Source organism: Podarcis bocagei, assembly GCF_964188305.1.
Source record: "Podarcis bocagei genome assembly, chromosome: 1".
In the NCBI taxonomy this organism is placed as follows: Eukaryota; Metazoa; Chordata; class Lepidosauria; order Squamata; family Lacertidae; genus Podarcis; species Podarcis bocagei.
Window position 1 is genome coordinate 78,669,939 of NC_138125.1, and position 27,516 is coordinate 78,697,454.

The window sequence follows — 27,516 nt, forward strand, 5'->3', positions numbered from 1 at the left end:
TTCCCTCAGCCTCTTCTACTCCCCCTTCTCCTTGGGAGTCCTCTGGGCAGCCACAGCCGCCACCCCTGGTCTCTGAGCTGCCCCCCCCCCACTACAAAGAGAGGTGCCTCCTCACACTGCTCCACAGGGGCCTGGGAAGACCATGCCTCCAGCCTTAGTGGCCCAGCAGAGACTGGCCAAAGTAGAATGTGAGGCCAGCACCTTACCTCAGGTGGCAGCAGCAGGCACTGTCGGGCCTGCATGGCAGAAAGGCTCCCCTTCAGCACAGGCCTTGCACACAGCAAGCACAAGAAAGGTCAATGCAGTGCCTGCTTGCCGGGCTTCCCACTTGTCTGTCCATTCCTAACAACAAGGGCTGGTGGGCTAGCTGGCTGGGCTCCCTCACCCACTTCCTTGCATACTCCGAGGCCGCCTCAGCTCCTGGCAACCAGCAACCCCTGGCCAGCCCCAGAGGCACCATTTGTCTGGGGAGCTTGTAGCCAGGGCTGCTGCAACAAATAGCCACAGAAGCCTCTGTGAGGCAAAGACGCTAGAGGACATCAGAGGAGGGAGGGAAGCAAAGAGGGACAGAGGCCAGTGGTGCCATGGCACCCCTGACCATCATTCAAGGCACCCCAGGGTGCCGCAGCACACTGGTTGAAAACCACTGCATGAGCCACACATTTTTGTTACATAAAAAAATAAAGACCACTGTTGCCATCTATAGAAATATCTGGAACCTTTCAAATAATTCCACATCTTCCACTCTCTTAAAAAAAGAAAAACAACCTAAAAGGCCATGAACAGGTACATCTTCACTTAGCGCTGAAATGACAACAATGTCAGGGCATAAGGCAGCATGCTTCCATCTGTGGCAAACCTTCCATGGGCTCATTGATGCTATGCAGAGCTCCCCCACCCAAGAGGCTGGGTGAGGTGGCTGCCTCAGGCAGCGCCTGCCTAGTAGTGGCATGCCTATTACTCATGACACAGTACCTGATAGCCAGTTATCAGGCAGAACAACACAATGGTGGTGGGGAGGAGGAATATGTGGTCAAAGAACTGCCAAATCTGAGGCCTGTTGCTTTTGTGCCAGCCAGGGCAGAAGAAGTGGCGAGGGCATGAGGGTGGGGAGTCTGGAGGGACATGAAATGCACCAGCTATATGGATGGTGTACCTTTCTTTCCCAGCATACTGGGGAAAGGGGAGAGTTTGGGATCCACTCCCATCACACCCATAACATGCCTGTTTCCCCTCCTACGCCAATCAGCAAAAGAGGGACATATGTAGAGGTTTTTACAGCTCTCCACCCACAGAGAAGGAGATCTACAAAATCCTATGGCCCATGCAATACCCTTCCAGGGGTCATAGAATTGTAGCCTAAATTCCTGGGGGAAAGAAGAATCAGAATGAAAACTCACCACAGGTTTTCACACAAACATCCACACCAGCATCATAAAGTGTTGTCCCTTCAGGGCAGAAGCAGCCTTCAATTTGTTGGGTTTGGTTGACTCCTATTAAGCTACAATAGATAAACAGTTCAAAAAGTAAGGATTCTTCTCATACAGCATAACAGAAATTTATAATTTAAGCCAATGACATTTCAAATGATAAATCTATGACATATCTATCAATATCCCTTTATCTGTAGATATACAGGTATATAGCTGAAGCCACAACTTTCTGATGTACGAGTGGAGAAAATAACTGTTCTGATTTTGGGGATGTTCTGGATTATTGTGTCAATATTGCACTGCATTCTAGAGACCACATGTGGAGGTCAATTTTTTTGTGTTGCATGATGGAAACAACATATATTTATAGGGGTTTGTGCAAGGATGACAGGGTGGGTTCAGGGGAAGTAGGCAGAGAATTCCACTGCCTTTCAGGTAACAAAAAATCATACATAATCCAGCAAGTAAAATTTGTGGAGTTACTACAGATTAACTCAGGTAAGGACTGAGTTGCATGCCTTGCACCATCTCTTATGCATGAAATAATCCAGAGCAACAGAAGACCATGGTTAATGGGTATATGAACAGAATGCATTCCAAGAGAGGTCCTTTGCACATTGACCTGAGAGTCACCAAATGCTGAGTAAATGTGTCGTGAAGAACTGGTTAGTGTTCGTCCACATCCAAATGCAGACTGTATTCTCATACAGTGAGATAATATTTGAACAGGCCTGATTCATGTGAGCTTCCTACTGAAATGGAGAGTGAAATATCAAACAAATTGGGAGTAAGGTTGTAGAACTGTATGCATATTGCAGCACCTACATCACATGTATGGCATATATGGCTTGGGTGCTCCCTCTACCACCCTTGCCAAGTGTATGTGTGAACTGCACACTGATTGGCATGCACTATGAGTGTGGAATTTCTAGGCCAGACAGTGATGTTTGGGGGATTTTAAGGTGTTGTGGACTACGAAACCAAGGATAGGAACTCTACTTCATTATATACAATACACATATATTATACTAAGTGACAGTACCAAAGAGCTCATCACATCAGTTCATGCAGACAGACGGTACTGAGATTGGGCTGGTGGGAAAGTAATTACCCTGATTTGCAAGTCTCCTCTTGAGCAGGACCACATGCTTTGTAGACTCTGTTAGATGGGCAGCTGACGCCTAGATTTTTTTTTTAAAAAAGGGAAAAATTAATGAAGCAGAAGGATCAGCAATATTAACCATGATGATTTTTTCCTGAAAAAGAACAGCCTATTTTAACTTGTATGCATTTCTAAACCGAGAACAAAAAAACAAAGGCAGGATATGGGCTCTCCCAACAAACAAAGCAGGAAACTACTGAGTGAGGAACACAGAAGGTGGAATAAACTGATTAGTGTATACTTTCTCATCTCTGTACCTTCTTCTCTCTTATTGGTCAGTGATAGTATCTAATGGTGCCTTCCTTATCTGGGCACACTCAATAACCTAAGTAACATAGGCTACTTGCATGCGGAGAAAACATAGTTGTCCATCCTGGCACAGCCCACCATAAGGTGCCATCATAAGCTGGCAACAAAAAGAAGAGAGAGAATGGAGAATAACCTATGGTGGCCTTTCTCCATCCTTCCTGCTCATTCATCAGCTACTCATTGGGTGCTAGCTTCCTACTTGCTTTTGCCCGGGGCATTTTAAGCTCAATGAAATAAAATCTCTGTCTAAGTGATAGCACTGTTGGATAACTGTTTTTAAACAAAAACATCAAAAAGAAAAATATATTTTCAGAGTTGCATTTTCTATTAGAATCTGAGATATCCAACTATTAGCAGGGTTCATAAAAGTATTTCAGTAAGCTTCTGGGAAACTGTATCTGCGACTAGATCTAAAAAATAACTTAAATAACAGAATGCATGTGTGCAAATGTTTGGATGCATTCATGTGAATTCATACCCTACAGAAGCTATGGAGAACCATGGACTGTACAGTCCACACAGGGGAATCAGATGGGCAAAACCCTAAACATCAATCCCTTCACTTCACCCACAGTATGGGTCTTGAGTTAAGACACTCAGGGGGGGGGGCTAGTGGGCTTTTGTGAAGGCATACCCAGTAACCCTACAACAGGGATGGGGAACTTGTGGCTCTGCAGATGCTGTTATACTATAACATCCATAATCCTGATCAGTGCCTATGCTGGCTGGGGCTAATGAGAATTAATAGTCTAACAAAATCTGGAGAGCGACAGGTTCCCCATCTCAGCTCTACAGTTGTCCCAAATAGTTCCAGATGAATTTAAGAAATATGCACTTACTACATGTGCCATTGGTAAGCCCTCTCCAATCAATGCAGACACCTTGGTCAGCACAGGTAAATGCATAGATCTGAAGACTTGCACATTCCATGCCACGATCGGGAATCCTGCAGTTATCAAACACGCAGGCTGCATAGAAGTTTTCATAATCAACAGCATCATGACACTTCTTGAATTCGCTAGATGCAGGAAGAATAAAAACAGTATTAGGTACTGATGATCCATGCTTATCTCATCAAGGAACCTGTTCATTCTACAAATGCCTCATTACACACACACACACACACACACACACTTTTACTTATGTATGCATTTATAATCAATATCATAAAAGTATAACAAAGTGCTATATAAAATATAAAAATAAAACCGACAACAGTGTCCATAGAAAACAAAATCAGAAAAATCAATCAATACTGGTTGGGTAGAAAGAGAAAATTTATCTTGCAAAGGCCATTTTTTAAAAAGATGTCTGAAATAAGAGAGGGATGGTTCCTGCGAAGCCTTTGCTGGTAGGGACTTCCACAGTGCAGGACCTGCCACACTAAAGGCTCAGCCCTGAATGAAGGCCAACCAAACCCCAGGGGCTTGATGAACCCCCAGAAGTACCCTATCAGAGGATATCATTGGCCAATGTAGAGCATAATGAATCAGATGATCTGTAAGAAATATATAATAGACCAGGGGTACATTCTCTATGGGCAAATAGAATGCAAATTGTCATTTGTCAACACTATGATTAGAGAGGGCAGGGAGCTTCAGTGTAATAAGGGGATGCAGGGGTGCATTTGTGGGAAACACAGATAAAACACTGTAAAGTACTTTCAGCACAAAAAAAGAATTAAAAAAGAATAAAAGTGCTCAAAATGTTTTGTTTTGTTTTTTTAAAAAAGAAGCATATCAGAATCCAAAAGTTGTACTTGTGCAACTGGATTAAAAACAGGAAAACAACCATTAGTTTTGGGTGACTCCATTACCCCAGAAAAATCCATGCAGATATAGGATGAATTTCTAAAACAAAATCACTCTGAAGAGCAGGCAAGTGTAAGAAAGAAAGAAAGAAAGAAAGAAAGAAAGAAAGAAAGAAAGAAAGAAGCCAAACTTTTAAGCAATGAAGACCAAACACCAAACTAAACAGATACAAATCCCAAAGTGAAAATTGGTAAGAGCACATTTACCCCTCAAGTAAAAGTTTACAGAGCGGAGATGGTTCGCAGGGCGGGCGGTTTGTTGGTTCCTGAATCGGGGGCAATCGGGGGCAATGGGGTTTGGAGTCATCAGTAATAAACCAGTCATCTGCCATCTGTACACAGTTTTCTGCAAGTTCTCCATTGCGCAGCCGACAGTCGTCTGCTGTATTATTGGTGCATGTACCTAAAATTGACATAAAGCAGAGGAATTCAGGCAGCTGTACATCATTTGGTTTCCATTATGTTACTAATTATTATTTTTATCAATACTAATAATACAAGGTCTGAAGATGAATTCACAGAACTTATAGCACAGAACTTTCTAAGTTTCATTAGGTGTGTGTTTTTGAAAACAATTTTCATTAATAGTAAAAAGCTGCTTACACACAATATATTACTATTACTGTTTAAATTAGTTTTGTTAATGTATTCCCATAATGGTTCACCTTTATATTTCTGATATTGTTCTTATTATTTGCTTTTCAGTGTATCATTTTAGAAGAAAAAACAAAATAATTCTTACCACACTGGCCCTGGGTGTTGTTGCCAAATAGTTCATAGGGCATCCGAATAGTGAAAGATATGCCGTTGAAGGTTATATTTATCTTTGATTCAGGAATTACCACCATGTAATTCATACCTAACTGATGAATTTTCACACCATATTTTGTGTAAGGTAAGTTCACAACATTCCCATTTACGAGTACCTAATATCCAAAGGGTGGGAAAGGATGTAAAATAGTTAGAATAAAAAATTGTATCTTTTCAAACAGCATTTTTAAGTGCAGGACTATAGCATACCAGAGAAAAGGAACAAGGAATTGTTTTAGTCAATTTGCTGGATGGCTTTTAAGCATATAAATCTATATCTGTCTATCTGTCTGTCTGTCTGTCTGTCTGTCTGTCTGTCTACCTATCTATCATCTATCTATCTGTTGGATGAAATCTAACATTGTGTGAGTGGGCTTTGCTTGCACAATAGGACATTTCCTTCCCTTGGGTCCCTTCCAACTCTATGATTCTATTATTCTCTCCTCCCCATAGCCTCTTCAAAACTCCCCTCCTGATGGATAGGCCATTTTACTGACAAATAGGCACAACTGGATCCTAGGCTGTGTTAAGAAGCCAAATCACTTATTGTTGGCAAAGCGTTAACTCAACCCAAAGTAGCATGTTAACAGTTTATAGTTTAAACTATGTAAATGTCATGAAAAATGAGTCAAGGGAGATACAGTACAAACTAATTTTCAAATCTGTTATTAATTATCTAGTTAACAGGGTGTAGCTTTAAATCATAAAAGGCATTTGACTCATACCTCTACTTTGATAGGAACAGATGAGAGAGTGTGTATGCGTATATCCTGAGTCTCATGCTTTATAATGAGAGTACGTGGACAGGACACTGGTTCCCTTGGGTCACAGTGATAGTTATCAATGTACACTCCAAAGTTGTCGATGGTTTTTACAATCTCTTCCACCAGGGTGTAGGTACAGTTGCCTTGGTAACTGTAGTAGAGGCCATCAAAGGTCTTATAATGTGGGTCTCCCCAGCCGGTGCAGTAGCCTTTAGAGAGACAATAAAATTGATTGGTTGGTTCTTGTTTGGCAGCACACATAGGAATATGAATAACATTTTGTTTCAGGAAGGGGGAAGAGAGCCTAATGGCTCTTGCACTGAGAAAGTCTAGATGGAGTTTGTCACAGAAACTGTGACATTGAGTAAGAGACTGTCAGCCCCACTAGCAGCACTAATGGCTCAAGAAACTAGAATCTCCTTCTTGTGCGTATTACAATAACATCAAAACACAGGATGGCAAAGAAGCAATTTGTTTTAGATCTCCATTTGTATTATCAGGCATTATGTGCTCATTAGCAAAACATATATTTTTGACATTAGGGGCATGGCTTCCAGGTGCCACTCCCCCCTTCTCCTCTACCAGCCCCCATTTCTCCTCCTCTTGCGCCTCACCCTCACTTACTGTAACACAAAACATATTTTTTCTTTAACACCACTGGCACTGCTACTGCCACTAAGAGGAGGATGGGAGCAGGGTGGCACATTGAGGAGAATGGGGGTGGGGGCAGTGCAAACCCCTTGTGCAGGACCTACTTAAAAGTGAAATTCTAAAAATAAGATACAAATCTTCAAGCTTTTCTGGAAGCTGTCTTTTTAGACCTGGAAGCCATGCCTCACATTGATTATTTTCAAAATAAAAAAAATTCCTTACAGTAGCACCTTAAAGACCAACTAAGTTAGTTCTTGGTATAAGCTTTCGTGTGCATGCACACTTCTTCAGATACACTGAAACAGAAGTTGCCAGATCCTTCTATATATTGAGAAGGTGGGGAGGGGTATTACTCAGAAGGGTGGTGGGAATCGGAGATTGGCAGATAGCTGAGATGAGCCTGTTGACGACTCTTAACGACTGTAATAGGTCTTACAGGAAAAGGCAAGGGGTGAGAAGGTGAGAAATGGCTTAGTCATGTATAATGAGATAAGAATCCAATGTCTCTGTTCAGACCAGGTCTCTGAAGGACACTGAAGGAGCTGAAGGACACTGTTGGCATTTGATGGCATACACAATGTTAGACGATGAGCAATTAAATAGTCCCGAGATGGTATGTGTGATGTTGTTGGGGCTGGACAGCCACCCAATCTTAAACAACTCCTAACCCACAATAATACTACAACCAGACTTAACACGGACACTGGCACCAGAGCCTGCAATAAACCCAGATGCCAACTTTGCTGCCACATACACCCGGACAACACCATTACTGGCCCCAACAACATCACACATACCATCTCGGGACTATTTAATTGCTCATCGTCTAACATTGTGTATGCCATCAAATGCCAACAGTGTCCTTCAGCTCTCTATATTGGACAAACAGGCCAAAACTTACGCCAAAGAATAAACGGACATAAATCTGACATCAAGAATCACAAAACAGAGAAACCAGTAGGAGAACACTTCAATCTCCCAGGACATTCTATACAAGATCTCAAAGTAGCTGTTTTACTACAAAGGAATTTCAGAAATAGACTGGAAAGAGAAGCTGCTGAATTACAACTCATTACCAAACTTAAAACAATGGAGAGACCTGGTCTGAACAGAGACATTGGATTCTTATCTCATTATACATGACTAAGCCTTTTCTCACCTTCTCACCCCTTGCCTTTTCCTGTAAGACCTATTACAGTCGTTAAGAGTCGTCAACAGGCTCATCTCAGCTATCTGCCAATCTCCGATTCCCACCACCCTTCTGAGTAATACCCCTCCCCACCTTCTCAATATATAGAAGGATCTGGCAACTTCTGTTTCAGTGTATCTGAAGAAGTGTGCATGCACACGAAAGCTTATACCAAGAACTAACTTAGTTAGTCTTTAAGGTGCTACTGTAAGGAATTTTTTTTTATTTTGACTATGGCAGACCAACACGGCTACCTATCTGTAATTGATTATTTTGTTACTGTGTGTGATAAGGGAAGAGCATTTCTTGCATATGTTTGCAGGCTCCTTTCAATCCTTGCACCGAAAAGGGTTCAGAGGGTGAGCCATGAGCAGAAACTCCCTCACTCTATGTTCAAACATATGAAAGACACAAAATATCTAATTGCAGCTCTACACTGATACAGGTATTCAAAGGGGAAACAAAAAGTTATATGATGCACTTATACTGCCATACATCCTGAATTTCCAGGACACGTCCTGGAATTCGCTTCCAAAAATGGCGTCTTGGATTATTTTCAGTAATCAGGCAAATGTCCTAGAAAACTGGCAACGGGCTAAATTGTGCCGAAAATGCCTAAGAAAGCTCCAAAGCTCAAAAATTATTGCAGTTTTTACTTGAGAAAGCTCAACAACTTTGAAATATGGCAGCCCTAAACTACACCTTTCCCCCTTGGGCATATGGATCCATTGAGAGAACACCTAACAGGTTTTCAATACAAACTCACAGTCACATTCCCAGTGCCAGCAGCAGTTATTCTTATCCATCACACGGACAGGAGCAAGCCCATTGGAACATGTGGGCTCAGGTGGTGGTTCACACTTTATGGGTTTTAAAATCCAGTCCTCGTTTGAAATGCAAAAGGCCTGGACACAGTCACAAATCCACATAGATTCTCCAGGCTGTATTTGAGAAGAGAAGTGAGAAAATAAATGACCGTTTAAATAGAAGAATATTCATATCCAAATATACTGTATATATTAAGGGATCAGAAGAGTAACCAACCATTTCCTAGTCAATGTATGCCCTTGCAGTTTCATTCAAGTAATTCAACTGCTGGACTGAAGATTATATTCAGTGGTGTCTTGTATGGTTTTAAGTGCACACTGAACATTTTTGTGCACGCTCGTGGCTCTATTTGTGTTTTAAATGTAAAAGTGTAAAAAAATAAAAGTATAATATTCAACACTAGGGCTTTGCATACGATTTGGAATAAGACCCCAAATAGGACCAAATCAAATTGCTTTCTCTGAGGTTAGCACCAGATCACAAGATGGAAGAAACAGCCAAGGTAAACCTTCTAACCTGTATGTGTAAAAGCCAGTTGCCAATGTTCTGCTCTAGCCTGACAGGTCCAAATGAAGACTATATGTAGTGATATTGCTTTACTTTTCCAACATATTGCATGACAAGCCTACCAAATGTGGATAAAATCCACATTTATTTTCTTTATAACTCAACACTCATCAGAAATTATTTTGTCTTTTTTCTTTCATATGAACAGATAACTAACATTGGTATTATCTCTCTTTAAATTTATAGTTTGGACAATAGCAAGTAACAGTGGTAACTCACCCTTTTCAAGAGAAAGGAAATATATGAAATTAACTTCCGAATAGGAAACTCATTGAACACATACTGATGGTAGCTTCCCTTTCAGTAACACTTTCAGCAACTTTTTTCATTTGAAAATGTTAAGAGAGCAGTTTGAGTTTTGAAAAGGGATGATCAAGAAAACTACTCAAAATAATTCAAGAAGATGTTCCTGTATTAATTTACAATGCATTAAAGAATACTTACTAGAATAGTCCCATTCTCGAATGGACATGGTGCTGGTGTGGGTGTTGGTCCGGGTGTGGATTTCTCTGGACTATGACTTGGAGTTGTACTAGTAGGAGTTTCTGTTTTTATAGATATAGTTGTTGTGGTTGGCGCTGTTGTGGTTGTAGTTGTGGTTGGCGCTGTTGTGGTTGTGGTTGGCTCTGTTGTAGTCGTCGTTGGCTCTGTTGTGGTTGTAGTTGTGGTTGGCGCTGTTGTGGTTGTGGTTGGCTCTGTTGTAGTCGTTGTTGGCTCTGTTGTGGTTGTAGTCGTCGTTGGCAGTGGTGTAGGGGTGGGACAATCCCAATACTTGTAAACTACTTCACATTCCCAGGAGCAGTTGGCCTGATAGCACACGCCTCTGTGCATGCCCACTTCTATTATATCACCTAGATTTTGAGAAATAGAGGTTAACATAAATAACTGAACCAAAGCATAGAAACAATGGCTGGGCTGCTTTCTGTTCAGTTATACCTTCTCAAATTGCTTCATATGAGGGATGATGAAGGCAACTGTAAAATTGAATTTCTGAATTGAAAAATTGAATTCCAGGGCTACATTCCTGCTGAAAATCTGGTTACTCAGCAGATTCCATGATTTCTTTATTTTATTGACAATAAAATGTATAAGCCACACTTTGCTCTCTAAATGGAGCCATTCAACGCAGCCAGGAACATTATTATTATTATTATTATTATTATTATTATTATTATTATTCCAATCAATGAAAATACAATAGAGGAACACCATGCAAAAATGTGAGCAGCATAAAAACAAAACAAAACAAAACAAAACAAAACAAAAAAGCTTCCTCTTTGCCAAGGTGAAACCTCTAAGCCAAACATAGACTAGACTGCTCTCTGTGCCCAAATTCACTGGAATGGTGATGAATTTCACTGGGTCTTCACTGAAATTCTACCAAATCCATTACCAGGTAGAAATTCTGCAAATCCATTATCAGGAATTCCAGCTTCATGTACTCAAGGTTACAACCTGGCCACAAAACTAGTAAGAACCAGTTAGAGTGAAAAACAACTAACAGATAAGATGCAAGGAGGCCTTGGCACACAGGAAAAAACACACCAAAAATCTTGGGCTGAATTAGTGTTTTTAAGAGATGGTTGGGTACTAGGGTGAGAGAAGGTGGTAGAAAGCGGTTGGCTAAAGAATAAACAGCCACAGTGACATAGTTTTTGCTAAAATAGGAAGTGTGTTAATGGATATGGTCTCAGAGTCTCTTTTGGACTCTGTCTGGTGATGCATTGATGAATTAAATGTCTGACTAATTGGGAATCTGCTTTGATCTTTCCTATTGAACCCCAAAGGGGTTTTTTTGTCCCACAGCTTTCATCAAAAGACTGGTTTAAAACATAACACTTCCCCCAAATAAAGGCAAATCAGTGTTGCTATTGCTTTTGTTTTCTTGTATTTTCAAGCTTTCCCACCTCACCTATGACTGCTGATGTATTAGTGTGTGTGTGTGTGTGTGTGTGTGAGAGAGAGAGAGAGAGAGAGAGAGAGAGAGAGAGAGAGAGAGAGAGAGATCACGCTTTAAATTTAAACTGGAAAGTTTTCTGATCTCCACATCTGATGTTTTGAAATTGTAGCATTCAGCAATGCATTAACTCAGAGATCCTCATGCTTTCCCCCTAGAGATCAGTTGGAAATTGCTGGGGGTCTTGGAGGACCACATAATAACCATTTTCTTGTTCTATAATTCAAAGCATATGCATAACTTATCCTACCAGAGTTCCCCCCCCCCCCGTCAGTGCTGGAACCATCTTCAAAACCAACACCTTATTATACAAACCAACAGTGGAGAACCTCTAACCCTTGAGCCTAAGCACAGATCCCATAGTTAATCCTTGAGGGTGTTCCCTACAAACTACACTCACCTGCTCCACAACAGATGCCATATTTGACCTAAGGGCAGGGAAGGTACAGGCTGCAACGGAGCAATTGGTGGCTTAAAATGAGCTCCTGTTTGCTTCTTTGTGAGCTAGGCTCATTGTCAGAACTGATCAGCACTGACCGGCAGAACTACCAAGAGGGCCCCCAAACCTGAGAGGGTCTGTGGGGAAAGAGGTGGTCTTTCAGATATTCAGGGGCTGAGTCATTTAGGCCTTTAAACACAAATTGGGCCTGGAAATGAATTGATAACCTATGCAAAGTTTGTATGTGAGCTAAATGGAACCCCGGCCAGTAATCTAAACAGTGCATATTGAACCAACTGAAGTTTCCAAGCTATCTGAAGTTTCCAAGTTATCTTCAAGTTATCTTCAATGTACTGTATGCCCACATACAGTGCACTGCAACAATGGAATCTGGAAGTTACCAGAACATGGACTACAGTGGCCTACTAACATTCATCTCCTTGCTATCTGTCAATATTAGGAACCAGCACTATGGGTGTAAGCCTTACTTATACAGCTGGCTTTATCAGATGTATTTCCCGTTTGTATTGATACCTCATTCACTTTGAACCACAGTTTGCCTTTAAAATACCTGTTATTTCACACATTGTCTCCTTTGTGTTAGATATTCTTGGGAATGCCTTAGCAATGCAGGGTGGTATAACAGATATCTAATACTTTCTCTGGAGTTTGGAGGTGTAGAACAGATTTCTTGATCACCTTAATTAAACATTAGTTTTTAAAATAACTGTTTCCTATCTTATTCTATAACATTTCTGAAAGGAAACAAGCAACAACAACAGCAACAACATTTTTGTCATCTTCGGGAACCAAATAGCATAAAAATAATAATAAACAGAAATCTAACATTAAAAGGGACTTTTCATTTATATCAGTGTAACTTATTGGATCAAACCTAAGATATTTACCTTCAAAAAATGTATTTCCATCCATTAAACAGGTGCAGCGGGTTGTATGTGTAGTTGAAGATGTTGTGGGGGTTGTTGGGCCAGTGGTTGGTGATGTGGTTGTTGTGGGGGGTGTCGGTGTTGTTGTAGTTGTACTCAGAGTGCGAGTAGTAGTGGTAATTGTGGTTGTTATTGTAGGGGTTTCAGTGCTGGTGGTGGTGGTTGGTGGTGTCGGTGTTGTTGTTGTTGTACTCGGAGTGGGAGTAGTAGTGGTAATTGTGGTTGTTGTAGTTGGTTCAGTGGTGGTGGTGGTTGGTGGTGTCGGTGTTGTTGTACTCGGAGTGGGAGTAGTAGTGGTAGTTGTGGTTGTTACTGTAGGGGTTTCAGTGCTGGTGGTGGTGGTTGGTGGTGTCGGTGTTGTTGTAGTTGTACTCGGAGTGGGAGTAGTAGTGGTAATTGTGGTTGTTGTAGTTGGTTCAGTGGTGGTGGTGGTTGGTGGTGTCGGTGTTGTTGTACTCGGAGTGGGAGTAGTACTTGTGGTTGTTGTAGGGGTTTCAGTGGTGGTGGAGGTTGGTGGTGTCGGTGTTGTTGTTGTTGTACTCGGAGTGGGAGTAGTAGTGGTAATTGTGGTTGTTGAGGTTGGTTCAGTGGTGGTGGAGGTTGGTGGTGTCGGTGTTGTTGTTGTTGTACTCGGAGTGGGAGTAGTAGTGGTAATTGTGGTTGTTGTAGTTGGTTCAGTAGTGGTGGAGGTTGGTGGTGTCGGTGTTGTTGTAGTTGTACTCGGAGTGGGAGTAGTAGTGGTAATTGTGGTTGTTGTAGTTGGTTCAGTGGTGGTGGTGGTTGGTGGTGTCGGTGTTGTTGTACTCGGAGTGGGAGTAGTAGTGGTAGTTGTGGTTGTTACTGTAGGGGTTTCTGTGCTGGTGGTGGTGGTTGGTGGTGTCGGTGTTGTTGTAGTTGTACTCGGAGTGGGAGTAGTAGTGGTAGTTGTGGTTGTTGAGGTTGGTTCAGTGGTGGTGGAGGTTGGTGGTGTCGGTGTTGTTGTAGTTGTACTCGGAGTGGGAGTAGTAGTGGTAATTGTGGTTGTTGTAGTTGGTTCAGTGGTGGTGGTGGTTGGTGGTGTCGGTGTTGTTGTACTCGGAGTGGGAGTAGTAGTGGTAGTTGTGGTTGTTACTGTAGGGGTTTCTGTGCTGGTGGTGGTGGTTGGTGGTGTCGGTGTTGTTGTAGTTGTACTCGGAGTGGGAGTAGTAGTGGTAGTTGTGGTTGTTGAGGTTGGTTCAGTGGTGGTGGAGGTTGGTGGTGTCGGTGTTGTTGTAGTTGTACTCGGAGTGGGAGTAGTAGTGGTAATTGTGGTTGTTGTAGTTGGTTCAGTGGTGGTGGTGGTTGGTGGTGTCGGTGTTGTTGTACTCGGAGTGGGAGTAGTAGTGGTAATTGTGGTTGTTGAGGTTGGTTCAGTGGTGGTGGAGGTTGGTGGTGTCGGTGTTGTTGTTGTTGTACTCGGAGTGGGAGTAGTAGTGGTAATTGTGGTTGTTGTAGTTGGTTCAGTGGTGGTGGAGGTTGGTGGTGTCGGTGTTGTTGTTGTTGTACTCGGAGTGGGAGTAGTAGTGGTAATTGTGGTTGTTGAGGTTGGTTCAGTGGTGGTGGAGGTTGGTGGTGTCGGTGTTGTTGTTGTTGTACTCGGAGTGGGAGTAGTAGTGGTAATTGTGGTTGTTGTAGTTGGTTCAGTAGTGGTGGAGGTTGGTGGTGTCGGTGTTGTTGTAGTTGTACTCGGAGTGGGAGTAGTAGTGGTAATTGTGGTTGTTGTAGTTGGTTCAGTGGTGGTGGTGGTTGGTGGTGTCGGTGTTGTTGTACTCGGAGTGGGAGTAGTAGTGGTAGTTGTGGTTGTTGTAGTTGGTTCAGTGGTGGTGGTGGTTGGTGGTGTCGGTGTTGTTGTAGTTGTACTCGGAGTGGGAGTAGTAGTGGTAGTTGTGGTTGTTGTAGTTGGTTCAGTGGTGGTGGTGGTTGGTGGTGTCGATGTTGTAGTAGTTGTACTCGGAGTGGGAGTAGTAGTGGTAGTTGTGGTTGTTATTGTAGGGGTTCCAGTGCTGGTGGTGGTTGATATGGGTGTAGTTGTACTTGGTGTTGGGGTGGAAGTGGTAGTTGTTGGTGTTGTTGATGTGGTTGTGGTCTCCGTAGTGGTTGAGATCTTGGTGGTGGTAACAGCAGTGGATGGTTCTGTAAAGCAGGGATAAAAAGCAGTGATTAGAGTAAGGGTTGCTATTTTGCTCTTTAGTGTATCCATTGATTGAGTTAAATGATTAAAACCCTTTTATTCAACTGCAATGGTGCCCTGTTTAATCAAGCCACAGCTTTTTCTAAAAATAAATGAATAAATCTGTTATTACACAGACATATATCTTCTAAAGATTGTAAATGGTTTTCTTCAAAACTGTTGCTTCACTTGAGTACAAATGAATGGAGATTGTGCAATTAATTAATCAATTACCAGCACACCCATGTGTTGGAACATGCCTGGGGGGCACACGCAGCCCCCAGAATGAGACAGACCTCTCCGGGCGTCTTCCTGATGAAGCGCAGCCTGGGACCTTCACAAATCAGTCCCAGTGCGCACCAGCGACACATATCTAAAGACATGCGCACACTCTATCAGCAGAGTATAGCAGAAACAATCGTGGAGCATGAGTGTAGCATTCTAAGTAATTTATTAAGCAATATATACAGGACAAAGCAACAATGGCATCCTCTCACATCTTCTCCGAGAGAGAGAGCAAAGAAGTACAAAAGTACAGTACAAAACGGAAGAGATAAGACTAGCGTCCGTTCTCACACTTTTCCAAGTAAACACAGACATGTGATATAGCAATCACACATCCAGCAACGGAGGAGTGAAATGCTAACACCATGTGCATTTGGGCTCAGGAGTAAGCCCTACTGTGTTCAGTGGGACTTACTTCATGGTTAACTGTGCACAGGACTATGTATCTGAAGAAGTGTGTATCTGAAGAAGTGTGCATGCACACGAAAGCTTATACCAAGAACTAACTTAGTTGGTATTTAAGGTGCTACAGGAAGGAAATTTTTTATTTTGTGCACAGGACTGCAGCTTTAAAACCAGACGGTTAATTGAACAAGACTGCTATCCGATGGACATTTTCTCTGTTGTTTATTTACAGCACTATACCCTCTCATTTAACCAAAAAGGCTCCCAGAGTGGGTTACAAAAATTTTAAGTGGGAGTAAGCCTAATGGAACCCAGCAGGACAATGCATAGGATTGTGTTATAAAATTAGTTGGGTCACAAGTTTGAAGTCACGCTGCTCTCAATGCAATTGGCTGAGCAGCTTTGTGTTATACATCCCAAATGATCATTTAAAAACAACTTAAAGTCACTGACCAAAGCAAGACTTGCCCTACTATCCAGCAGGATGAAGTGACCTTCAAGCATCACAATAAGGGAGGGAGGAATAGATCACCCCAGGAATTGGAACATGGGGTTCTGGCTTACACTGAGCCAGACCATCTATTGTTCAATCTAGCTCAGCATTGTCTATGCTGAGCGGCAGCAGTTTTGTAGTTTCAGAGAGGATTTCAAATCAGTTTCTCTATGATGTAGCAACACTGTTTTTATTATTTTTAAGCTTTGCGGGGCAGTTGGGTTTTGCAAAATGGCTGCAAAACATCATCAGCTGGCACTGGTCTAGAGAGTAACTACTGGTGTTGCTATTTGCTTCAAGCAGCAAGCTCCTGATTTTATTAAATGGCAGTGTGCTTTCATGCTTGCTATGCTAAAAAAGGGCTGCAGCAAGTCTTCAAAGAGCCATCTAACTGTTTGTCTGTTTGTTTATGCATTTATTTTTCATTATTATAAAGCTGCCTTGTACAACAAGATGCCCCACTGGTTTCTCTCCAGCTCTATTTGCAACAACCAGTGGGCCCTGAATCGAGTTGGACATCCCAATGAAAATATTTAGCCAGCCCACTGCATATCATCCTTTTGTGGATGCAGATGTGCACCTAGGTTTGCTCCTGCATCAACGTCAGCGACAGCACATGGGAATTGCTTCTCAACAGAATTTTCATTTTTAGACACACATTAATTGAAGTTCCATAATGAGAGACAATAATGGAGCTAAAAGGATGCCTATTATTAAAGCTATGCATTATCTGAGCAACAGTTGTAGATGGAACTTTTGGGGGAGCTATGGTTAAATTCAGATTTATATCTACACCAATGATTACCTGGAACAGTGCGCAAGCATTATCATTTCAGAGAACATGTGCATCTTAAAGCATTTCCTAGCAACATCCCAACACATTTTTAAAATGTGGAAAGAAAAATGCAACACCAAGGCGGCAAATGTGATTTCCGGAAGGCAACTGCAGACTTCACCTGTGGACCATATTATTATTTCATACCAAACAGTTTGTTCTATACTGACCTGAAGTGGACCATGGTTCTGTTTCATCAGTTGTGCAAGGTACTGTTGTTGTTGTTCCTGTTTCTGTTGTTGTGACTGTCGTAGTTTTACTTGTACTTCCAGTGTAGGGAGTGGTGGTTGTAGTCGAGACTGTGGTGGTAGAACAGTCTCTGCAGCAATAAACACTAATTTCGTAATCGAAACAAGTTGGGGCCACATCCACACCTGGGACTTGGTCTGTGTTTTTACAGATGAGTCCTACAGAAGCGTCACATACCAATTTTTGTCCCAATTCCTCAAGTGAAGTACCAGGGAAATCTTTTGCTCTGCATGAAATGTTGGATGGCTGAGAGCAGATGTCTATACCATGTTCTCTGATTTTCTCATAAGTTTCATTGTCACCACCATCCTTGTCACCATTTGGGGAATCCGTATCAATCCAAGAAGACCAATCACATATGACACACTCTGCAATATATATTAAAAAAGCACATTTAGAAAGCATGTAAATGTGTGTATTATATAACACAGGTACATATTTGCTCATCGGAAGTTAAAGAAAGGACAAGGTCACGAAGATGAGTTCTAATCTCTCCAAGCCAAAGAACTCTTATTTCAGGTATGTTGAGCCTTAAACTGACAGCGTTTACAGATTTCGGAGCCGTTCACACAAATTCATCAGCATTTTGATCCATGTACAGGTTGACCAAAATGGATTGTTTATGTTGATATTAGTTTAGCAAATGCCTTTTGAGCAAATTTTCTTCTTTTTAGACTTTCATGAAGTCCATGCTTTCCACGAAGTCCCGAGCAGCCCCTTGTAAGTTCGTGTCGGCATGGGTGTTAACATCCCCCAGGACAACTAAACTAGATGTCTCCAGGAGCACATCTGTCATGACCTGAAGCAGCTCAGGCAGGGAATCCTTGGTGCAGCAGGGAGGTCGGTACACCAAAAGGAATCCTGTACTGCCCCTATTGCCCAACTTCCAGAACATGCACTCAGAAAACTGGGTCTTCTCAATAGGACGCCTGGTGCAAACTAATGACTTCCTAAAAATCACTGCAACCCTCCCTCCCTGCCCACATGACCTGGGTTGCTGTGCGTAAGAGAAACCTGGTGGACAAGCAGCGGCAAGGACAGGCCCATCTGCTTCATCCAACCAAGTCTCTGTCACACATGCCAGGTCAAATCCTACACCAAAATCAGGTTGTGGATGGCAGTGGTTTTATTCATCATTCACCTGGCAATGCACAGCAACACTTTCAGGTCATTTGGGTTTCCCTTGCTGATTCCAGTATCCTTCTGGTCAGGACCAGACCTGGAGGCTGGGATAGTCCTCAAACAATGACTAAGCCTGCCTCCTCAGTAATGACATGGTCAGGTCTTAGTGTGACTCCTCCTCCTGCCTGTGATCACTGAGATCAGGTGTCCCAATACACACACACACCCCCGTGGAACCTGCCCCAGCCATTCTGTTAGCTGAGGCCCACTCCCAGGCAGTCCTGACCCTTTCCCCTTAAAAAGCAAAAACATATCTCTGTTTCTATGGAGAAGCTACTTGCAGTGCTTGCTGTGGTTGTGGTTGCACAGCAAAGGAAGGCAGAAAAGATAGTAGTTAATGCATGCTCATTTAAGATGAAAAAGGTTGTGAATATTTGCAACAACATGATGGCTTATTTCAAGTTTCCAATTAAAGAAGTGCTAAGATTCCTACAGTTCAGGCAAACCAAGACTTTTTGCTGTCTGAAGTAGAGCTCAAATTCCCTAACCATAACGCTTCAAAAAGTCTTGCTATGCCAGAAATGGGGAACCTGTGGATCTTGAAGATGTTGGACTACACATCCAATCAGCCCTGGGTGATGGTAATTGTAGTCCAGCAAACCACAGATTCTCCATCCCTGTGCCATGCCATGTAGAAACCATTTCCTGCCTTCACCTCCCCACTGTGATGCCCAAAGCAGGGAATTTCACAATGCCTGCAATGATAGACCTGCAATTAGAGAAACAACAAATACTTTATGATGTTCCACACATCTAACTATTATATTTTTCTAGATTATTGAAGTCGTTTCCCTTCCCACTCCAATTATTTATTTTTTAAGGAAAATTTACTTTTCTGATGGAAGCTGCTCTGACCTTTCATACAACCCTGGCTATTCATAATCCTATTATATGTATATTCTGCCCAATACACTCTACATCAAAGTTACACCTGCACATTCTCTGTAAACATAGGATAGAGGGATAGCAGAAAGTCAGGCCACAATCCTAAGAACAGAAAGTGAGTATTTATGTGAAAGAGGCAACACTCGTACCTTCAAGAATCAAAATGAAAAAAGAAACATGATTAGATGTGCTGATGCAAACATGCTCTCATAATGCATTCAGTATTTTTCTCAATTTTATGAGTAATTTGTTCATTCCTACAAAGCAATATCAGGAAGCAATAATACATTCACTACCTGTAGTTGTAGAGATAGTGGTAGTTGGTGAAGTAGTAGTTGGAGTTGTGGTGGTAGTTGTACTTGTGGTGGTGGTAGTAGTTGGTGCAGTTGTGGTTGATGGTGTAGATCCGCAATCAACCTTGCAGCATACACTGATCTCATAGTTGAGACACATATCTACAGGGTACACAGGCCCAGGAGTCTGATCTTTATTGTGACAAATAAGTCCAGTCGAAACATCACATTCCACTTTTTGCCCCAAATCCTTGATGGAGTATTTAGGAAATTTCACTGCTCTGCATGATATGTTTTCTGGCCTTGCACAGATCTCTATGTTGGCTGCCCTGATGTTGTCATAGGTTTCATAGTCACCATACTGTGGGCCATATTGTGGGAAACTGACATCAATCCAGTCGGACCACTCGCATTCTTCAGTGGGGATACAAGCTGCAGTAAAACAACAACAGATAGAAATAGCTCAACGATTGCCCAGATTATTCTGAAAGTGATATAGCAGGAAACAGTTGCTCCAGTTGTGCAAACACTGTCATAATAAATACAAATCTGAAATAAGCGGAGTGCTTGTTGTTGCACCAGCATTGATTTTATTAAAGTGTTTTCTTGAAACACTTGTCCAGGAATACCATTGAAGGTTGACATCCATCTGTCTCAAGAGACAAGGGAGTGTGCCTCTGGGACTGAAGTCAAGTCACTGTGTTTGCAGCACCAAAGTGACCTCCTTGGGAACAAGCCTGGACAGTATATGGAGGTCCCAGATGACAAGATCCCCATCTGGGCCTCGCTGATGTGGTCCAAAGGAAAGTAGATCAATATTTTTGGAACAAACTTGGCTAGAAGAGTTGCCAGAAGGAGGCATACAAGCCACCATCCAACTGTCTTAGGGACTCCACTCCACATTTATGTAGGGTTTACTCCTTAGCCTTTTCTTGTCCCGAAGATATCCCACAAGGCAGTGGAGGTTTAGGATCAGAGTTTTCATTCTCCAAAATAGGCTAGCTTCCCAAGTTGACGAGTCCCTTCTGCCCCTCATTTCCCTCTACAGCACATGCAGAGTTCTTGACTACTGGACCCACTATTGGTCTCGTCCGATCAATCTGCTGGAGCCTCTCTTTACATGCAGGGGAAAGTCTCTAACTCACCAAGGGTTTGGGACCCATCTGGGTGTATGGTGTGTTAGGGGAGGGGTAGTCCCTGTGGTGGGGAACACATCATGCTCTTTCTGGGATAGTCTGCCCATCTCTGGTCCCCACTCTGCACTCACCTCTCACCTGTGGCTCTTAGAAGCTGTCAGCATGTGACAGCAGCCACACCCCAGGAAACAGCTTCAGTTGGCCAGCTAAACCATTTTGTAAAGCAAGCTTTCCCATTCTGCTGGTTGAGAAACTAAGACAAAAATTCTCAAACAAATGGACTTTCTGAGCTTGAAACATGCAAATAAGGCTGCTTTAACATGTCCTCATGAATTATAACATCATCAAAGATGCCCATACCAACATTGCAGAAGCTTAGGAGATAGTTGGGTTTCTTATGGCATGAACCTTTGTAGGTCACTAGGAGCCCTTCATACAAGAAGGGCCTATTGAAATTCGCCATCCTATTTGTGAGCAAAGAAATTGATGAATATTTCACCAAATTCTTCTAGTGAAAAGAGAAATTCTCCAGCAATTCCTTGGAGGGTGGAGCTCACCATTAGCAACAGCAGAACCATTTCTTTTTCTTAAGGGTTTTTTCTGCTGCTGCTGTTACTGTAACAGGAAAATGCAGCTATTAAACTGGCAGTCTGTCCACCACTTTGAAACCTCTGTGTTGCCCTAGAGCTAGTATTGCTCTCGAGCATTGGAGATGGTGGTGGGAGGTGGAACTGGGCCACCAAAAACCCATGGTACAAGCCATTTAATGAAAATTGTGCAACGTGCCCTTTCCTGTTCTGGGGAGTTGAGAAAAAGAAAAATCTCCAAAAAAAATATTGTTCATCAACAGATGAACAGGGGCATAAACTGGATACTTTCACTGAGTGAAGAGGTGTATTCTCAAGATACTTCACACTGTAAAAAAGGACTACTTTTTCCCAGTTTAAAGAGCTAGAAGTGGCACATGCTCACTTTTCTCAGAATCTCATCAATATAAATATGCAAGATACAGTAGAAGATTAATTCCCTCTAGCTTAGTCAGCTGACACTTCCTGTAGCCTCATCCTTGTAAAATGAGCCATCATTATATTTTTGTAACCTTGTATATTTTCTGACTTCATTTTTTAAAAAACAAACAAACGCCTTAACTTATAAACCATCTTGCTTTTGTACTTACGTGTGGTGCCTGTTGTCATTGGCAAGGGTTACGGTGGAAGAAAAGAGGAGGGGAGAAAAGACAAAAGTGTCAAAATTATCCACCAGTTCCTAGCCAAATTGTATTCTTATAAGTCAAATTCCCACATGTGATAGAAGGTTAAGATAAAATATTCTGCCTTCATTCCTTGAGACTTGATGTTAAAATTTATGCAATATGAATCTTAACAATAACAACAATGTTATTTATACCCCACCCTTCTGGCTGGGTTTCCCCAGCCACAGCACATATCGAAACATACTAAAGCATCAAACATTAAAAACCTCCTGATACAGGGCTACCTTCAGATGTCCTCTACAAGTCAGATAGTTGTTTATTCCCTTGAAATCTGAGGGGAGGGTTTTCCACAGGGAGGGCACCACTACTGAGATGGCCCTCTGCCTGGTACCCTGTAACTCTGCTTCCCACAGTGAAGGAACCAGCAGAAGACCCTCAGAGGAGGACCTTAGTGTCCAGGCTGAATGATGGGAGTGGAGATGCTTCTTCAGGTATACTGGGCCAAGGCTGTTTTGAGTTTCCCATAGGCATCTGGTTGGCCACTGTGAGAACAGAATGCTGGAACAGATGGGCCATTGGCCTGATCCAGCAGGGTATTATTATTATTATTATTATTATTATTATTATTATTATTATTATTATTATTATTAATCTTAAGCTGACTTACAGAAAATTGTGGAATTCCCTCCCTACAGAGGTACATCTTTATTGCACAGCTTTCAATGTATGCTAAACATGCATTCTTTTACTGCAGCATTTGAAAGTTAACCTATTTTGTTTTCTAAGGCCCACCTCCTTTGCTGAATTTACAAAGTTATGGCTCACTTGGAATGATTTTATTGGTTTTGTCATTCTAACTTATATTTGTTTTTAGAATTTTATATTCTATTGTTGTAATCTGCCCTGTGATCGTATGGAGAATGGTGGCAAAGAAATATTATAAATAAATAAGCAAACAGATCAAATTCCATGCACCCCTGAGAATTTCTGATCTTCTGAGGGTAAATGTTCACAGTGACAAACACAATGCCTGACCCAGGCAAAAACAGTCAGGACCAGAAACAGCTTGGGTGAGTGCAGCAGCTGTAATTAAATGCCAAGGTGATCATCACCATTCCTGAAGGACTGCATACATGTATGCAAGTATGCCACAAAAAGGTGAGGCCCACTCACTTGAACAGGGAATTAAATATGGGAAAGGCCTTTAGTCAAAGCAATATTTTAAATAATTAATAATTCCTAAAATAAACAAAAATGTTATCAGGTTGATTTTAGCAGTCAATGCAGGGAAAATTAGGATTAAAAACAAAATAGGTAAAAAAATGCATAACATAAGTTCTACCACTATTCAAGTATGCATATTAATGAGGTTTAGTAATATAAAGCTGGTTTAAGAAATATACTGTGCGATTTAAGCATTCAATGTATTTAACTGATCCATGAGTGATTAGTTCATTCAAGCAAAGCAGAATCATGAAATAAAAATTCATTACCTGAAGTGGATCCTGTAGTAGTGGTGGTGGTTGGAGTGGTGGTTGGCGTAGTGGTTGTTGCTGTAGATGTAGTGGTTGGAGTGGTAGTTGGTGTAGTTGTAGGTGCAGTGGAGGTAGTAGTAGCAGTGGTAGTTGGCGTAGTAGTAGGTGGTGTGGGGGTAGAGGTGTCAATAGGTGGTGTGGGGGTGGATGTCGTGGTGGTACGAGTGGTAGTTGGTGTAGTGGTAAGTGCTGAGGTAGTGGTAGAAGTGGTAGTGGTAGAAGTTGTAGTTGGTGTAGTGGTAAGGGTATCCCAAGGTGGTGTTGGAATGGTAGTAGTAGTAGTTGGTGGTGTTGTGGTTGATGGTGTGGAAGTAGTAGTAGGAGTTGTGGTGGTGGTCAATGGAGTAGAGGTAGAAGTGGTAGTTGGTGTAGTTGTGGTAGGAGTTGTGGTAGGAGTTGTGGTTGGAGGTCCAGATATGCATTCATCCTTGCAGCAATATACACGGATCTCATAGTTGAGACACATATCTACAGGGTACACAGGCCCAGGAGTCTGATCTTTATTGTGACAAATAAGTCCAGTCGAAACATTACATTCCACTTTTTGCCCCAATTCCTTGAAGGAGTAATTAGGAAATTTCTTGGCTCTGCATGATATGTTTTCTGGCCTTGTACAAATCTCTGTGCCAGCTGCCCTGATGTTATCATAGGTTTCATAGTCACCATACTGTGGGCCATATTGTGGGAAGCTGACATCAATCCAGTCCGACCATGAACATACTACAGCGGAGGTACAAACTACTGTAAAACAACAACAGAGAGAAATAGCTCAGCGATTGCCCAGATTATTTTGAAAGTGATATAGCAGGAAACTGTTGCTCCAATTGTGCAAACACTGTCATAATAAATACAAAGCTGAAATTTTTAGAAACATTTTTTTTAATGTACAAAGCTAAAATAAACTGTGTGTTTGTTGTTAACAACAGCATTAATAATCTCACAGCTTATTAGAACACTTGCTCAGTAATATAATTGATTTCCTCAGAACCAAACCAAATTAATCCTTTTTATTTTGCTATCTTATCCTGCCACTTTATTCGGAAATTTACAGAAATTTGTTTGGGAAAACCTATTGTTATTTTTTGACTGGATGCTTTAAGGCCTCATTTGTGACCAGAAGACAGTCACAGAACTCCAGAATCAAAGTCCTTCTGGCGTCCTTATCCCCTTTTCCTGCATTCCTATGTACCCATGATTCTCCTCCTTGGCCTCTCCCCCTGCTTCCTCTGAAGGCTCATCTACACTTCTGCATGTCCAGAGATTTCCAGATACCGGTCCAAGATGCTTTTCTTTCTCCTGCTTCTTTCCCCATGAAAACCTGCTGTTTATGCTGAATTGGGACAGCCATCACTCAGGTTTTCTGCAGATTGATGTTTGCTCTGATTCAGCAGTAAACAGCAGGTTTTCCCAGGAAAAGCAGTGGGACAACAACAAAAAACACCTTTCAGACCCATGCTTGGAAAACTCGGGACAATAGGAGGAAGTCATGGGACAAAGGGAAGTGTGACTAAGCCGACTCTCCTGCTTTCCCCCTACTTTCCCCAGGTCTCCTTCTCCACCCCTCCTCTTACTCAGGCTCCTTTTGCTCACATTGCCTTACTGTGCTCTCTTCCTTTCACAACCCTGGCTCTTATTTTTAAGCAACCTTCTGTTTATGACATCACCACCATTCAGCCTCTGTGACATCACACTGCTTGGCAAATTGGGGCCAGGTGCTTGAACAGCTCCGTTCTCAAACGTTTCGGTTCCCGAACGCCAAAAACCTGGAAGTAAGTGCTCTGGTTTTCGAACGTTCCTCAGAACACGAATGTCCGACGCGGCTTCCGCTGTGCAGAAACCTAGCTGTTGGCTAATCGGAAGCTGCGCCTCAGAACTCGAACGTTTCGGAAGTTGAACAGTCTTCCGGAACACATTATGTTCAAGTTCCAAGGCACCACTGTATCATTGCTTCTGGTTTCAAAGCTTGCCTTTCTAGAACATGTACAAGAGAAGAACTAAGTAGCTGCTTTAAAATGTTCTCATGTACTGCAACATCTGCAATGGTGCCAATGTTGCAGCACGTTAGAGGCTTGTTGGTTTCCCCTGGCATGAGTTTTTGCAGTCAATGACTTGCCATATTCGCAAAGCAGAGGGGGAAAGTGGGCAAGCCTATATTATGGGTTTATAGGGCCCTTTACAGACAGACTCAACAGGTTGAAGAACACAAAAGGTATGCATTGAATAATTTCACTGTAAAGGTTCATTGTTAAGAGAGCATATAATGTAAAAAATGGCTATTTTCTCCTAGCCTGGAGAGCTATAAATAGCAATGAAAAGACTTGCTCTCCTCAGAATCGCCTCCTCAGAAATATGAAATATACAGCAGAAGATTAATTCCCTATAGCTCAGTCAGTTACCATCCACTTAGCCTCTCCTCCATCATAATATTTTCTAACTTCCTTCTAAAAATAAACATATGCCATAAGTTATAGCACATCTTTAGTTTTTGTACTTATGTGTAAAGACTGTTGTGATTAGTGGTGAGGTCAGTGCAAGACACGAAAAAAGAAAAAGAGTGTTGTAAGGTTATTCACCCATGTCTATGTGAACTGTATTTTTGCAGGTTGAATGCCCACTTCTGACTGTAGGTCATGGTAAAATATTCTGCAATCATTTCCTGAGACCTGATGTTAGTTATCTGCAGTATGAATCCTGTCTTAGGGTTGGTTCTCAGAACACATTCCTTTTGCATACGATGATCCCTGGGCTTTTGAGGGTATACCATATGCCAGGACAAGTGTGATTGCAGAAGGCATAGCTATGGCCAGCAATCACTTCAGTGATTGCAATGGGTGAAAAAAGGCTTGAGAAAACAGGCATGTTCCTGAAGCCCTTTTCAGGATTTCCTGCATCACGCAAGGAACAAGACATTAAAACCAGGCATGGCCCTTAGTCAAAGCAATATTTCCTGTCATTCCTAATTCCTAAAAATGAGCAATCAGGCTGATGCTAGCAGCCAATAGGAGCAAACTTATGAATACACTGGTTTAAGTAAAACAAATAGCTCTCAATTATTATTTTTTAAAGCATGTATGTCCTTTTTAAGAGTTGTATTATTAGAATTCATTAGCATTCAATATATTTCACTATTCTGTGAATGAATGGTCACTCATTCAAAATAATGTCAAAAAGTAACATTTAATGCATTACCTGTTGAGGTAGACGGCGTGGAAGTAGTGGTAGGAGTGGTAGTTGTGGTGGTAGATGGCGTAGGAGTAGTGGTAGTTGGTGCAGGGGTAGTGGTAGTAGTGGAGGGAGGCATGGAAGTAGTGGTAGGAGAGGTAGTTGTGGTGGTAGATGGCGTAGGGGTAGTGGTAGTTGGTGTAGTGGTAGTAGTGGAGGGAGTAGTGGTGGGAGGCGTGGAAGTAGTGGTAGGAGTGGTAGTTGTTGTGGTGGTAGATGGCGTAGGGGTAGTGGTAGTTGGTGTAGTGGTAGTAGTGGAGGGAGTAGTGGTGGGAGTAGTGGTCGTAGTACTTTCACAAGGAATGATTTGACAACAGTTGACGCGTATCTCATAATTATAGCAGAGGGTCCAGAGACTCTGATCTTGGTCTTTGTTTCTACAAATAAGTCCATAAGTGACGTTACAGTCCACTTTCTGTCCTAATTCTGCAATATCCACATTGGGTGCATTTTTAGCCCTGCACTCTATGTTTTGCGGAGCAGATGGACAAAAGTTGCTTCCGTCTTTAATTCTTATGGCATCATATGTCTCAAAGTCACCACCTTCTGGTCCTTCTTCAGGTACACTGACATCATACCATTTACTCCATTCACAGGCAAGCATTAAGCACTGAGCTGCAAGACAAATTTGAAAGTCATTTTCCTGAACTTCATTGGCAGTGGGTCCACATGAATGACCTCATGATCTAAAACCATCATTTCATGGTGGAAAAATAGATCACTGGGCAA

The 27,516-nt window shown here is 42.1% G+C and overlaps 1 protein-coding gene across 1 annotated transcript in view; it reads right to left on the reverse strand.

The window, feature by feature from the left end:
* The window catches only part of LOC308576199 (mucin-2-like), a 66,366-nt gene that overhangs the window by 11,924 nt on the left and 26,926 nt on the right, over positions 1-27,516 (reverse strand). Inside the window, exons 30-44 of the mRNA XM_081175347.1 lie at positions 26,755-27,402; positions 23,747-24,303; positions 23,524-23,686; positions 19,685-20,113; positions 17,243-17,689; positions 13,059-15,017; positions 12,828-12,977; positions 9,968-10,374; positions 8,895-9,069; positions 6,250-6,497; positions 5,457-5,640; positions 4,922-5,117; positions 3,744-3,922; positions 2,545-2,614; positions 1,401-1,501 (exon numbers count right to left, since the gene is read on the reverse strand). Of these exons, the coding sequence (XP_081031473.1) occupies positions 1,401-1,501; positions 2,545-2,614; positions 3,744-3,922; positions 4,922-5,117; positions 5,457-5,640; positions 6,250-6,497; positions 8,895-9,069; positions 9,968-10,374; positions 12,828-12,977; positions 13,059-15,017; positions 17,243-17,689; positions 19,685-20,113; positions 23,524-23,686; positions 23,747-24,303; positions 26,755-27,402 (5,913 nt within the window). The remainder of the gene's footprint in view (positions 1-1,400; positions 1,502-2,544; positions 2,615-3,743; positions 3,923-4,921; positions 5,118-5,456; positions 5,641-6,249; positions 6,498-8,894; positions 9,070-9,967; positions 10,375-12,827; positions 12,978-13,058; positions 15,018-17,242; positions 17,690-19,684; positions 20,114-23,523; positions 23,687-23,746; positions 24,304-26,754; positions 27,403-27,516) is intronic.